General features: G+C 40.6%; 1 protein-coding gene across 2 annotated transcripts in view; it reads right to left on the reverse strand.

The window, feature by feature from the left end:
- Nucleotides 1-4150: 4150 nt before the first annotated feature.
- The window catches only part of hars (histidyl-tRNA synthetase), a 39937-nt gene continuing 27875 nt past the window's right edge, over nucleotides 4151-16212 (reverse strand). For both annotated transcript variants that reach the window (XM_028813023.2, XM_028813022.2), the window contains 6 exons: nucleotides 13991-14084; nucleotides 10021-10148; nucleotides 9219-9491; nucleotides 6055-6171; nucleotides 5817-5963; nucleotides 4151-4379 (listed from right to left, as the gene is read on the reverse strand). In XM_028813023.2, the coding sequence (XP_028668856.2) occupies nucleotides 4323-4379; nucleotides 5817-5963; nucleotides 6055-6171; nucleotides 9219-9491; nucleotides 10021-10148; nucleotides 13991-14084 (816 nt within the window). In that variant the 3' untranslated portion in view covers nucleotides 4151-4322. The remainder of the gene's footprint in view (nucleotides 4380-5816; nucleotides 5964-6054; nucleotides 6172-9218; nucleotides 9492-10020; nucleotides 10149-13990; nucleotides 14085-16212) is intronic.

The raw sequence follows: 16212 nt of genomic DNA on the forward strand, positions 1-16212 counted from the left end.
TCCGGAGAAGGTTACAGAAAAATTTCTGCTGCTTTGAAGGTCCCAATGAGCACAGTAGCCTCCATCATTTGTAAGTGGAAGAAGTTCGAAACCATCAGGACTCTTCCTAGAGCTGGCCAGCCATCTAAACTGAGCAATCTGGGGAGAAGGGCCTTAGTCAGAGAGGTGACCAAGAACCCGATGGTCACTCTGTCAGAGCTGCAGAGGTCCTCTGTGGAGAGAGGAGAACCTTCCAGAAGGACAACCATCTCTGCAGCAATCCACCAATCAGGCCTGTATGGTAGAGTGGCCAGACAGAAGCCACTCCTTAGTAACAGAATTGAGTAAAAATCGGTACGATGGACTGTTTTGGAACAAGTGTTAGAGGACAAAGTCGATCATAGAAAAGCCAACCTGGGCATAAAACAGCAAAGAAAATTTGGCCTACAGACAGACGGAAGCCACTCCTTAGACAGTGAAGCATGGTGGTGGCAGCATCATGCTGTGGGGATGTTTTTCAGCGGCAGGAACTGGGAGACTAGTCAGGATAAAGGGAAAGATGACTGCAGCAATGTACAGAGACATCCTGGATGAAAACCTGCTCCAGAGCGCTCTTGACCTCAGACTGGGGTGATGGTTTATCTTTCAGCAGGACAACGACCCTAAGCACACAGCCAAGATATCAAAGGAGTGGCTTCAGGACAACTCTGTGAATGTCCTTGAGTGGCCCAGCCAGAGCCCAGACTTGAATCCGATTGAACATCTCTGGAGAGATCTTAAAATGGCTGTGCACCGACGCTTCCCATCCAACCTGATGGAGCTTGAGAGGTGCTGCAAAGAGGAATGGGCGAAACTGGCCAAGGATAGGTGTGCCAAGCTTGTGGCATCATATTCAAAAAGACTTGAGGCTGTAATTGCTGCCAAAGGTGCATCGACAAAGTATTGAGCAAAGGCTGTGAATACTTATGTACATGGGATTTCTCAGGTTTTTTTATTTTTAATAAATTTGCAAAAACATCAAGTAAACTTTTCACGGTGTCATTATGGGGTGTTGTGTGTAGAATTCTGAGGAAAAAAATGAATTTAATCCATTTTGGAATAAGGCTGTAACATAACAAAATGTGGAAAAAGTGATACGCTGTGAATACTTTCCGGATGCACTGTATGTGAGACAGTTGTTTCCATCAATAGTTTCCCCAAAATCAGACCCATCCGTGATGAGAGCTGCTAGTAGGGTTAGAGGAAATTACACAAAAGGCATTGGAGGGTGGTGGGGAGATTTTTCTTGTTGGCTACAAAGCAGCAGACTACATTGGGCCGTTGTGTAGTGTTTGGTTAAAGATTCATTTTCTACATTCACCCCTTCTCTGTAGGTGGTGACAAACGGGGGAGAAACAGTTTCACAAGGATGTTGCACTTATGGAAAAAGGTATTAGGGAAAGCGGAATCTATTAGTGCTGGCTGACTAGTATCTATCTATCTATCTATTGCTGGACTGTGAAACCAGCAGCTGCTGAGCCCAAATTTAAATCCTCAAAATATTTTAAGATCAATCTATTACACGTCAGTATTAAGTGATTCTTCTTCTTTTTGCTGCTCCCATTAGGGGTCGTCACAGCGGATCATCATCTTCAATATCTTCCTGCCCTCACCACATCCATAAACCTCCTCTTAGGGCTCGTTTATACTTCACGCTCAGAACGCGTACGCATCATGGCTGCCCACCGTTCATTTGAGAACCAGCAAAACGTCATGGGGTGCAGTGTGATAAAAGATGGAATGTGACTTGGTTAGGAAAGTATTGGTTCTGATTTGAAGTGCTGCTATGTATTGACCCTGCTTGAAGAATCTGTGGCTGACTAGCCAGTCATTGCTAATTTTGTCATTCCTGAACAGATCAATACCACTACCTTGGACCGCGGGAGCCTGGTCCATTTATTAAATATTTCTCTACGCCAGTTAGAGATGGCCAGAGGGATGTCTGGGGAGGATTCCCTTCAGGAAATGTTGGCTAACATTTCTATGTTGAGATTCTCTGGGTTCCCACCTAGCTTCTTCCAAATGTCTCTAATTTGCCCTTGTGTGGTCAGAGTCTCTGTTTACTATCTTCATGCGACAGATCCTACGGGATCGATGTGCATGCTTCAATGTTTGATGAATGGTTCAATGTGATGAAGCAAAATGCCGACGTAGATGCATTTGTGGTGCTTTTATATTCAAGCGTCGCATATTCCCGATCATAATGACACGATACATTTTAAAAGTCTCGCATATCATCGTTTGTGACGTCTTTTTTTTCTGGGGCTTCCTCCTGACCTGACGGCAGTGAAAAACAAGCAATAAATCGCCACACAGAACACATTAAATGTATGATATTCCAACTCTCTGCACATTTAGAATCCTTAGATTTATACTTGATGTCACTTTCACGATGAAATGTATTAAAGTATGCATGTTAACATTGTTGATTTTGTTTAAATAATGAATACTGTTAATAATTACACACATGAGGGTGACACGGTGGCTGAGCGGTAGGGCAGCTGTCTCGCAGGGAGTCACATCGCTGGTATTCCCTGCCTGGAGTTTGCATGTTTTCCTGCTGGGTTTCCACCGTGTGCTCAGGTTTCCTTCCAAAGATATGCATATTTGGTGACACTAAAATGACGCCAGTGTATGTGTCTCCTTGTATTCACCTTGCAATGAGCTGAGGCTCCATCCAGGGATTGTTTCTGCCTCGTGCCCAATGCTTGCTGGAATGGACACAGCCCTGGATTGATGGATTTAATCATTAAACATCCTTTTCAGAGATATTGCAGTAAGGTGTCATCGGAATTTAATGGATGTTCCAGGCAATTCACAACACAGAGAAGCCGAACCTGTTCTCACCTTGATAATATCTTGCACTGCCACCTGCTGGATTCCTCCAGATTTACGTAAAGTATGCGTGCCAAGAATAAACAGTAAAACCCTTGTGTAGCAGGAACGTCTGCTGCAGCATGCGTCACGTGAAGTATAAACCTTCTCTTAGGCCTTTCTCTTTTCCTCTTGCCTGGCAGCTCTATCCTTAGCATCTTTCTCCCACTGTACCCAGCATCTCTCCTCTGCACATGTCCAAACCAACGCAATCTCGCCTCTCTGACATTGTCTCCAAACAGTCCAACCTGAGCTGACCCTCTAATGTCCTCCTTTCTAATCCTGTCCATCCTTGTCACACCCAATGCAAATCTTAGCATCTTTTAACTCTGCCACCTCTAGTTCTGTCTCCTGTTTTTTGCTCACCTATCACTAAAATTTTCAGGATTGGGGGCAAAAAATAAAACCTACTCAGAGGCATCTTTGATTTGCAACGCATCTGAATGACTCATCACTTGCTCCACATTTCTGTTCAGCTTGCACCATTTGAGAAGGTTTTCCCAGCAGCCAGCGTTAAAGAAAGTAACGTGGCTTGACATACAGATGAAAACACTTTATTTTGAAGCTCTACAGAAGCTTGCGTGACATGAATCTAAATCCGCTGTAAGAAAGTGCAGTGGGGAAGACGCTCAAGTATAAAGGAAACTAATCTCTTGCCTGACCACAAACCATAAACCTTGACCAGGCCTAGTTCTAGTTATAGGAAGCCATTCGTGGTGACATTAGCCAGGAAGACTCTGTGTTTTAATTGGTACTGCATTAAACTGATGTAAGCAAACATTACAAATGGGCTCATTCTGACCTTGGGCTGCATTTTTTTTTCATTTGAGTACATTTACAGTACACAATTGGGGGCGGAAATCAGACTTCAGCCAAAATCTAATCTCTAATTAGAAATGCCCACTTCTTACTGTAGTGATGTCGCTTTTCAAAGTGGAATTATATAGTGAAGTGCCTTTTAAACAATGAATTGTTCCAGGGGACAGAGAAAACCGGGCAAGGCAGTTGATATGACCCAGAATTATGGAGAAAAATGAGGAGTACCAGTATACAATTACATCTAGTTGTCATACAAAAAAAGATCTAAACAATTTTTAATAAAAAAAATGGTTCCAGAGCTTTAGGTGACACAGGAGGGTCACTTTACTAACCACACTACTGTGGCTCAGCACTGTAATGATAATAATCATTTACCGTTCCTAATGTGTGTTACACAGTATAGTAAATGAGGTTCAGTAATCAAAAGGCAGGATTCTCCTTTTGTATTTTTTTTTACATTTAATTTTAGTTCATAAAGCAGTTGTTTTCAACAGATTTGGAATGCAGTGACAAAAGGTGAAATGTATTTATTTTATGTATAAATAACTGAATTTCTTAAATGCATACGTGAAGTAAAAGGATCCAGGACAATTGACAGTTACAGTAATAGTCTAGGACTGTAGTGCTCTCTTTATTTCTTCAACAACATTAGCACGAGGCACATTTTCCTGCAAAAGATGGGAAAAAAAAGAATATGCACCATTAGAACATCTTAACAGATTATACTCGGGTGGGAGAGATTAAGTAAAATTGACATACTGTATATAGTGCGGGTTTGTGCCACCTGGCAGGGTCACGATCGATCGATCTCGATCGATAGATAGATAGATAGATAGATAGATAGATAGATAGATAGATAGATAGATAGATAGATAGATAGATAGATAGATAGATAGATAGGATAATCCCAATGGGAAATTCACAAGTCTTTAAAGTTGGGTACGTTTGTATTAGACTTGCTTGAACCACATTAAATATATACTGCCTGTATATATGTTACGGCCAAAACCCGAAGTTCAGCCAGTTCCCGAATTGACCGGCCATTTCAAATTTTGGCCACGAGGTGTGGCCAAAGTCCGAAGTACTAGAAATGACCGGCATATATGCTACTTTGGCCGGCCATTTCGCGAAGTGGCGAGAACTCCCTGGTCAAAATCCGATGTGCTGATGTAAGACTGTCCGCTCAAGGTGCGAAGATGCTTAAAAATTTTCAGATGCAGATTCAGAAGTGAGTTTTCCATTCTGCACGAGAAACTGCTCAAGGCGGGTCTTGTTCAGCAAAGCGGACACCACTTGAGACGGCCTTCCCCTCGCCCAAACATTAACCTTAAGGTCAATAAAATAGGTCCCTGATGTTACGTCACTATTTTATTGCTAAAATGATAACAGAAATGTGAAATCTACTTATATACCTGATCTTAATTATTGTGAAACAACCAAGTGGCGTCCGCTTTCTGAACATGAGCCGCCAAGGCTACACTCAACGCAATTGCACTACTAAGTGCGCAACAAATCACTGCTCATGCCTTTTTCCTTCCGACTTTGGCCGGTCGCCCCATGCCATTTCACAAACTGGCTGGCCAAATCCCGAAATCGAGGAAAAGATCGGACATTGGCCGGTCAATTTATAGCGACATTGGCCATTTCCCGATTTGGCCGGACATTTCCCGCTTTGGCCAATTTCGGGTTTTGGCTGTAACATATACAAAAAGCAATACAATTCTAGCCATCGATTTGTAATAAATAAATAAATCAGATTGGAGCACTTGGATCCTTACACTTCATATGAATAAGGTTCAAGTGAAGTTGCACAATGTTGTTATGTTTATGAAAATGTGCTATATAAATAAATGTTGTTGTTATTGTTGTTATCAAGTGTAGAATATTGAATTCTAGTCACTTGCACTAATTCAAAATAACTGTTCTAACTTAATCTTTGTGTTCCAGGTGTGGCTCTACCTCATTACTTCATAAATTATTTAAAACTGAACGAGCACAAATCTGCTTCTAGAGAGCTATTACTAGATGGGACATTTTTTTTTTGTAGTAAATAAAGTAACAGCTGTCAATGGCCAAGAACCACAGAGAATTTAAAACATGCTTACCTCTCCTCTAGTAGCAACATTTCGAAGCTTTACAACTCCATCCTTTAATTCCTGCTCCCCAACGATAGCAACAAGTTGAATTCCAGTTTCTTCACAGTGCTGCAACTGACTCAGCAACTTGGGATTTTTCTTGTACATCACTTCTGCCTTTTAACCAAAAAAAATAAAAATAAAAATGAACGCACATGCCAGAAGAACTTCAACATACTGTAAGCATTCCTGGAATAGCAATAGGTACCTTTATGCCTGCAGCCCAAAGCTCTGAAATTAGTTTCAGCCTTTCCTCTAACAGATTCTTCTGTGCTGAGGCAACCAGCACTTGTGTTTCAGTTGTACGAATCTTCTCCTCTGAGGCCTGCCATGAAAATCAGAGTGAATTAAATATTCAAGTTTTAAAAAGATGCACATCACTGTTATACTGGAGGATAGATTTAGTAATCGGCATTGACATATTCTGAAAATAACTAATGCCAACTAATTGTTATGAGTAAAATGTATACCCATCAGTCAAACTTGCTTGCAAGTTTATATTGAAGGTTTTGCCTGCATAGATGAATACACCAATAAGCCACAACATTCAAACCACCTGCCTAATATTTTATGGGCCCCCCTCCTGCTCTAACCCATTTAGGAAGGGACTATTGGACCTTTGGTAGGTACTAATTACACATCAAGGAGGGAACTCCACAAGACTTCGGAAGGTGTCCCGAGACCAAAACGTTAGCAACAGATCTTTCAAGTCTTTTAAGTGGCATGGTGGGGACCTTCATGGATCAGACTTGTTTTTTTTAGCTCATCCCACAGATGCTAAATCAGACTGAGATCTAATTCCTGGCCATGTTCCACAAATGATTCCTGATAAATGTTTGCAGTGTGGCACTCACCTGCTGAAAGAATCCACTAGCAACAGGGAATACTGTTGCCTTGAAGGGGTTACGTGGTCTGCAACAATCATTAAGCAAGTGGTATGTGTCAAAGTAACATGAACCCTAAGATTCGAGGTTTCCCAGCAGAACAGTGCCTAGACCTTCACACTACCTCCACTGGATTGCCTTCTTCCCATAGAGCATCCTGCTGCCATCTCTTCCCCAGCTAAACAGCACACACACCCAGCCGTCCACATGATTTAAAAGAAAATGTGACTCGTCAGACCAGGCCACATTCTTCCATTGCTCCATGGTCCAGTTCTGACACACAAGTATCTGAGGTATGTAGTTTCAGAGGGGACATGCAAACCAGTATGCGACTACCCAGCAAGCTGCAGTGCACCGTGTGTTCTGACACCTTTCTCTCATGACCAGCATTAAGTAGTACAGTTGCTCTTAGGTTGGATCACATCAAACGGGCTTGGCTTTGATCCCCACGTGTATCAATGAGCCATCAGCACCCATGACCCTGTCACTGATTGACCGGTTGTCCTTCCTTGGGCCATCTTTGGTAGGTATTAACCACTACATACCAGGAACACCACACACGACATGCTGTTTTTGAGATGCTCTGGCCCATTGATGGATTGTTCCTGCATGTAACACATCACCTTCAAGAAGTGACTGTTCACTTGCTGCTTAATTTATATTTGTGAATATCCCCTTGGGGATTAATAAAGTATCTAACACCTCTTGACAGGTGCCCGGGGGGTGGGGGGGTTTGAGAGAGAGAGACTTTTTTAATCCCAAGGGGAAATTCACATATTCCAGCAGCAGCATACTGATAAAGAACAATATTAAATTAAAGAGTGATAACAATGCCGATAACAATGCAGGTATACAGACAGACAATAACTTTGTATAATGTTAATGTGGAACTGAAGAGTCGCATAGTGTGGAGGAGGAACTATCTCCTCAGTCTGTCAGTGGAGCAGGACGGTGACAGCAGTCTGTCGCTGAAGCTGCTCCTCTGTCTGGAGAGAACACTGTTCAGTGGATGCAGTGGATTCTCCATAATTGATAGGAGCCTGCCGAGTGCCCGTCGCTCTGCCACAGATGTCAAACTGTCCAGCTCCATGCCTACAATAGAGCCTGCCTTCCTCACCAGTTTGTCCAGGTGTGAGGCGTCCTTCTTCTTAATGCTGCCTCCCCAGCACACCACCGCCTAGAAGAGGGCGCTCACCACAACCGTCTGATAGAACATCTGCAACATCTTATTACAGATGTTGAAGGACGCCAGCCTTCTAAGAAAGTATAGTCGGCTCTGTTCTCTCTTACACAGAGCATCAGTATTGGCAGTCCAGTCCAATTTATCATCCAGCTGCACTCCCAGGTATTTATAGGTTTGCACCCTCTGCAAACTGTCACCTCTGATGATCACGGGGTCAATGAGGGGTCTGGGTCTCCTAAAATCCACCACCAGCTCCTTGGTTTTGCTGGTGTTCAGTTGTAGATGGTTTGAGTCGCACCATTTAACAAAGTCTTCATTAGGTTCCTATACTCCTCCTTCTGCCCACTCCTGATGTAGCCCACAATAGCAGTGTTGATAGTGAACTTTTGCACGTGGCAGGACTCCGAGTTGTATTGGAAGTCCGATGTATACAAGCTGAACAGGACCAGAGAAAGTACAGTCCCTTGTGGCGCTCCTGTGTTGCTGACCACAATGTCAGACCTGCAGTTCCCGAGACGCATACTGAGGTCTGTCTGCAAGATAGTCCACGATCCTTGCCATAATAATCAATGTTATTCACTTCACTCGTTAGTGGGTTTAATGTTGTGGCTAAATGGTGTATGTACATGTATCTTTTTAAGCACAAAAGTATGCAGCTGGACCCTAAACATATACTCACAGTAACAACAAACTATTACTAAATTATTTTGCATTAGGCACTATTGTAGATAGGTCTTTAAAGTATTGAAAGAACATAAGTTGAAGTATTACTGAAAAATAAACTGAAAATGTGAAAATACTTGAATGCAAAATTTAACTCTTACTCTACTCAACTATTGCCAGTACAAAAATAAAAACACACTTATAAACAGCTCCCATATTTTTTAAAACCTTTTTCTAAAATCCCAATTATTTCTAATTCATGCTAGCAACACTATAATGCTTTAGAAAATCATCAACATTGTGCTACAGGAACAAATATGGATGGCAGCTGATGAATTAGAGGATGCATGAAGTACACAAATTTGATATAAATGGCGGTCTTGGAAAGGATCAAGTTTCAAATGAAACAGAAAAGGAATCGAAATCCAAAATTAAAGCGTAGAATGGGGACAAAAATTTCATATTACAGAAAGAGAGTGAGAGAACATGCTTAAGAAAAAAATCCCAGGTCAGCAATAAAGCCACAGTGATCATAGGCTAGGAAGGCAAAGTATCACCCCCACCCCCCCCCATTACAAACATTTAAAAACATGCATACTTTATTACAGAACACTTCCCAAAGAAAGGTAACAAGTACCTCACCTCTGCCTTTTGTTCCATAATTGAAAATATTCTTTCAATGCCGATGCTAACTCCAACACAAGGCACTTTCCTGCCCTTTGGATCAAACATTCCTACTAGACCATCATATCGGCCTCCACCAGCTACACTTCCTACGCTGACTGGTTCATCAGTGGAATGGTCATTCTGTTGTTTCTGGGGTTGAGCTTCCATCTGGTTCTGCGTCAAGACTGCTTCATATATGACTCCTGTGTAGTAGTCCAGACCTCGAGCAAGACTCAGATCAAAAATGACCTTGAAAAGGAAGAAAAAAAAATAGAAATTACAAAAATCAAAAAAAGAGTCAGGAGATTGCATGTTCTCCCCGTGTCTGCGTGGGTTTCCTCCCACAGTCCAAAGACATGCAGGTTAGGTGCACTGGTGATCCTAAATTGTCCCTAGTGTGTGTGTGTGTGTGTGTGTGTGTCCTGCGGTGGGCTGGCGCCCTGCCGGGGATTTGTTCCTGCCTTGCGGCCTGTGTTGGCTGGGAATAGCTCCGGCAGACCCCCGTGACCCTGTGTTAGGATATAGCGGGTTGGAAAATGAGTGACCAACTGACAAAAAGAGTCACTTCTATGATATACAAATCAAGAAAACACAACACAATTTAGAAAAAAATAAAGCTGAATTGCCAAAGGTTCTTGTGAAATTATAAATTAATGAATCACTGCGATTAATATTTAGAAGATAGTTTGTATAAAGTCAAACTGATAAAGACTTGACAAAGCTCCATTTATCATCTGCCAAAAACTTCTAAGGAACCACCTGAAACTACCTAGCTCACCTTATCTGTTACATTGAAAAGTTCCAGGTACTTAAAGAGCTCCTTCATATCTGTCAATCCGCTGTAAGCCTGTTTGTTTTGGGACAGTATGGGGTCTTTAAGCAGTTTTTCAGCCAGGTCAGCACCACCTGCAACAAATAAATTAAAAAAATACTAAATTACTAAAAACATCAGAGCTACAGTGGGTACGGAAAGTATTCAGACCCCCTTCAATTTTTCACTCATTGTCATATTGCAGCCATTTGCTAAAATCATTTAAATTAATTTTTTCCCTCATTAATGTACACACAGCACCCCATATTGACAGACAAAAAAAAAGAATTTTTGAAATTGTTGCAGATTTATTAAAAAAGAAAAACTGAAATATCACATGGTCCTAAGTATTCAGACCCTTTGCTCAGTATTTAGTAGAAGCACCCTTTTGAGCTAATATAGCCATGAGTCTTCTTGGGAAAGATGCAACAAGTTTTTCACACCTGGATTTGGGGATCCTCTGCCATTCCTCCTTGCAGATCCTCTCCAGCTCTGTCAGGTTGGATAGTAAACGTTGGTGGACAGCCATTTTTAGGTCTCTCCAGAGACATACCGCTTAGAATTAAGGCCAAAAAGTTCTATCTTGGTCTCATCAGACCAGAGAATCTTATTTCTCACCATCTCAGAGTCCTTCAGGTGTCTTTTAGCAAACTCCATGCGGGCTGTCATGTGTCTTGCACTGAGGTATGTGTGAAGACAACCAGGCACTGCTCATCACTTGTCCAATACAGTCCCCACAGTAAAGCATGGCGGTGGCAGCATCATGCTGTGGGGGTATTTTTCAGCTGCAGGGACAGGACGACTGGTTGCAAACGAGGGAAAGATGAATGCGGCCATGTACAGGGATATCCTGGACAAAAACCTTCTCCAGAGTGCTAAGTACCTCAGACTGGGCCGAAGGTTTACCTTCCAACAAGACAATGACCCTAAGCACACAGCTAAAATAACGAAGGAGTGGCTTCACAACAACTCTGTGACTGTTCTTGAATGGCCCAGCCAGAGCCCTGACTTAAACCCAATTGAGCATCTCTGGAGAGACCTAAAAATGGCTGTCCACCAACGTTTACCATCCAACCTGACAGAGCTGGAGAGGATCTGCAAGGAGGAATGGCAGAGGATCCCCAAATCCAGGTGTGACAAACTTGTTGCATCTTTCACAAGAAGACTCATGGCTGTATTAGCTCAAAAGGGTGCTTCTACTAAATACTGAGCAAAGGGTCTGAATACTTAGGACCATGTGATATTTCAGTTTTTCTTTTTTAATAAATCTGCAACAATTTCAAAAATTCTTTTTTTTGTCTGTCAATATGGGGTGCTGTGTGTACATTAATGAGGGAAAAAATTAATTTAAATGATTTTAGCAAATGGCTGCAATATGACAATGAGTGAAAAATTGAAGGGGGTCTGAATACTTTCCGTACCCACTGTATATGTGTCCATCCTGAGCATCTCTCATACTATTGAGACAAACAAATGATGTTATCTAAACAGGCATTAGATTGAAGCAACTGTGTCATACTATAGCTGTAAACAAATGCATTATTTTTAAAATGCTTAAGACCAGAAGACATTTATTAGACATTATGACAAGTTATGCCTGCTAACTGGAGTCACACAAGTTTGATTCCAGGAGGAAAAAGAGATGACATCTCATCCAGAGCTTCAAGTACAGGGTTACTAAACTTGTGGAGGAGATATATACAGACACCTGGAGAAGCATGACCAGATATCCTTTACAGAGATAGTGTAAACCACTAACTGGCATGGGAGGACACTCCAGTCCAGAGAGTTAAGTACAGGTAAGTCAGAGTCAAATATAAGTGCAAGGTAAGATGAGCACACCATCCAGGGTCCTTGAGAAGCTGGATGACAACTCCAGCTGCAGATACTATTATAGGTAGGCTGGGATTAAGGCCCTAGTGGTTAACTTCTATACTCTCCATCACCAACATGCCATTAGTGATAAATAGATATTCTTATCAGAGGGCTGACACAAAAAGTCTTCTCTTGTGAGAGGGAGCGTCCTAAATTGTGTTAACTTCCTAGAACACTAAGAAGATTTTCTATAAAAATTATTTCATTTATTTAAAATGCATTTTTATTTAAAGGCCTTGGTACTTGACACTTTGCTAGTCATCTTAACAAAGGTCTGCACCTACAGAAAATTCAATCTTTGTATTATCTCATCTATATAGTGACTAACTTCCTTAGCAAAATGTCTGCTCACTGGCATTCACAAAGACAACTCCTCCACAGGTGAATGCCTAAAAGGTTTTGTCAATTCAAAAAAACTCTTCGGACTGAGAAAACCGAGTCAAGACTTGAATTGCCAAAAGCACAGGTCACTAACAGGCGGACCCAGATCTGGAACAGACATATCATTGAGTTTTATTTAGTTTTGGCAGAGATTACATTTTTACCGGTGACTCTTTTCTGACAGTGTTTCTACACTGCTACTCAGTGAAAGGGATCTCCTACGTGTCTCTGATTGGCCAGTACTTGTTGCTTTTGTGATTCGAGTTGGTTGGGTTTAAGCATGAAGACTGAGATTGGTCAAGGTGAAGGCAAGAATGTCAGCCAATCACAGGCAGAGTAGGGTGGGCCTTCACTGAATAGATGCACGGAAAACCTGCATTCTGCATGAAAACAGCTGGCACTCTTGTGGCTGCGGCAGTGACAGGGAGAGAAAAATATTAAGGAGTGAGAAGACAAGAGAGAGAAGAGCAGCAAAATTGTGAGTCAATGTGCCATGGCTTTTTCTAAACGGTGGAAGGTTGCCACCGAAAACTGAGCTTTTAATCCGGAATAGACCGAGGCGTTTATGTTCATATTTCCCATAGGTAGCTCAAAACCGTTGTGTCTCATCTGCTCTGAGACGGTGGCAGTGGTTAACAGTGGGAATGTGAAACGCTACTATGAAACTAAGCACAAAATTACATTAACTTAAGTTAGGCTACAGAACATAAGCACTCTGAAAGCCAACTATGATTGGTCAATGAAGATTTTAACACTTTCATTTACTGGCCAACAACTCACTAACAAGTGTTCCCACAGAGTTGAGTGGATTTTGGGACATCACAAAAAACATTTCAGTGATGACAATCTTCACACATGCATGAGGATGGCATTGACACCATACCAGCCTAGATTTAAAGTCCTGGCAGACGAAGCAAGAGTTCACTTCTCTTACTAAACAACAGAAAGTAGGCAGTGGAATATGAGGGAAAAGAAAGAGGGGAAGATACCTTCATTTATTTAAAGATGTTCAGATTTACTGTGATACTGATTAGCCTGTTCAGTTGTGCACAAATTAAAAATTCATATATTTTATTTTTATATGAGGCCAAGTCTTTTTTTTTTTGTTGTTGAAATGTTAAAAATTATTATTATGAAAGTACTTATTATTTATAATTCTCAGTTGAATGTCAAATTTACCTTGCTGTTACTTTTGTTATTGATTTTTTGCTATTTATGTTATTTATTATTGTATGTACCCCTCCAGAGTCCAGAGTTGCACTGAAAATAAATATTATTGAAATGGCACTGAATTATAGCTTTCTTCATTTGATTCGAGTCATTGACATCAGCAAGTGCAGATGTTGATACAATGGCAATGCTACTTCAATATATATATATATACACATTAATTATAATGTAAATTATAATGCAACTTAAACATGATGATGCTGCAGACCTGTACATGAGGAAATGTTTTCTATCCACACCTCCTTAAATCATAACTGACTACCCCTGACCTACAGCAATGCGTCTCTGATAAATTAAAAAAAATAAATTAAAAAAAGGAAGACAGGCAACAACCACTGGTGTACTGTAAGATTACACAGTAGCATGCAAGTGCTTATTTAGTGATGTAACACTGATCTGCGTACATTCTTTTTAAATCTCACCAGTATACAGTGCTTTAAGTCTGATGTACCTTGCATGCTTACATACTCTCCAATCTTGTCAGCAGCCTCTGGAGCCAGTCCTTTCTCACCCACCATTTCGTTCTTTACCTCTTCCCAGGATGCCTAGAAAGACACACCAGTTGACAAAGAGAAGTCACTAGAGGCCGAGGAATACCTAATGAGTATTGCCAAAGTGGAAACTGAAAGGTTTACCAATTTTGACAGAGGACATTTCTTTAGAAAGCCATTTTTGCTGCCAGTTGTGGGCAGAAAAGAGCTACCACTGAAGTCTTAGTTCTTTAAGACTGTGGAGGAGATTTTTTCACTGTCCATCCACATATTAAATAAGGAAAATGTCTAGATTTATGTGATGCTCTATTGAGTTATTTTCTTACATTGAGTTATTTAAGTCATTTATAATTTTTGATCTTTATGAAGTCATATATTATTGTTCAGGAAAAGTGAGTGTTGACAATCTAAATGCCTTATGGATAAAACCTTGCAGATGCCCCCACATTAAAATTTTGCTTGCACAAGAAATGCATTTAAAAAACCATACGTATACCAGATCCTACACCAAGTTCCTTTATAAAACAAGACCTAATCACCATATACATTTAGCGATGTTCCCGAGTGGTGGGTTTACTGGGCTTATCACTGACATTTGGCAGAGTTTAAGGAATAGCAGGAGTGGCAGGGGAGGCCAAACCACGATGTGTTGGTATGGGCAAATATCCACCACACACCATACATACCCCTGTATGTTGCAAAATATTTAAAAAATAAAAAGTGATGTGTCTCTTTGCTGTAGCAAAAAATAACAGAAAAAAATCCAACTAAGTCATATGCAGATGTTACACTATGCATAAAATACATAGACAAATTTAAAAACACGTTTTCAATCATTTAAATATTAATGGTATTTGTGTCCTTTTTCATTATAATGACTGACTTATAAATCAATTTAAATGTTCTAGAGCTGCCCCTTTGGAGCTTTGTGCTGAATTGGAGCCTACATTACAGAGACCATTGCACATAACTTACAGGTTTGGAGCAACCAGGTTTAGAAAATGTATTGATTGATGGATGGATCAGAATTCGACTTACGTGTCTTTGAAATTCACAATTAAACAAGACTGTTTGTTCACTTCACTGCCTCAGTGACTGGAGTCACTAAAAAAAAGTCTGCACAGGACTTACAGATGGGCAAGGCTTTCCAAGGTTGGGAGTGCCTTCCTTTATTTTTAAACTAATTTCCACACCAAGTTTGTGTTTTATAAATCCAAATTTTTGTATCAGAAATGGCTCACACAGGTTTCCATGTGTAAGTAAGTTTTACACATGAGGCCCTTGATGTTTAAAACAATACTAGAAGAATGCAGACCTAAAGTCCTCCCAAGATCAAGGGTTCCAGCCAATAGTTCACAAGTACTACAAGGTTGCCATGTAGCAGGTGCTTGACATGTAGCAGATGCCAGAGCTATCATTCTTCTTCTTCTTCCTATCAATCAACTTCTGCAATTTGCTTCACACTCAGCAGATGTCACATGCTCTTCTTTTTTCTTTCTACCATGTCACCTTCTCAATCAGATGCTCTATGCAGTTTTCCGTAGGAAAGATGCAAACCTTGATAACTTTGAGGAGATTACCGCTAGCCACACTTTTTGCTTCCCAAGTGTGTATTACATCATAAATTTTTGATTAAGGACAACACCAAGGCTATAGCTGAAGTAGTTTGTACGAAATCATGTGACAATCTTTAGTATCGCATATAAATGCATATATAGATTAGCAAAATCAAAATCCATACTTTACTACAGTATATCATTACTGCATGATATTGTAAATACCAAAATTATTCAGGATATTCCTTTATAACATTTAATTTACAAAAAATCTTTAGGGCTGTTTTATTGTTTTTTTTAATAGTATTTGTTTTTCAGCTACCAAACAGATAGTGTCAGTGAATAAAGTTTGTATGTGCAAGATTTTTTTTTTTTTTTTTTTTAATACAAAATCCACAAAGTTCCTTCCACCCCTCCCCCCCAAACCTACAATCTTCCATTTGTAGCTCCATGGAGGAGCCCTGGACTGCATCGGATCTAAATACTTGGATCCTCATTGTAATTTATTGAGATTCTGAGTAGGATGTGTACTGGAAAAACTACACTACTTCAACAAAGATAATTAAAAAAAAATATAAAAACTTGTAGCCATTACCACCCTTAGGGAACCGAGCATTTAAATTCCT

Source organism: Erpetoichthys calabaricus, chromosome 11, assembly GCF_900747795.2.
Source record: "Erpetoichthys calabaricus chromosome 11, fErpCal1.3, whole genome shotgun sequence".
Taxonomy (NCBI): Eukaryota; Metazoa; Chordata; class Cladistia; order Polypteriformes; family Polypteridae; genus Erpetoichthys; species Erpetoichthys calabaricus.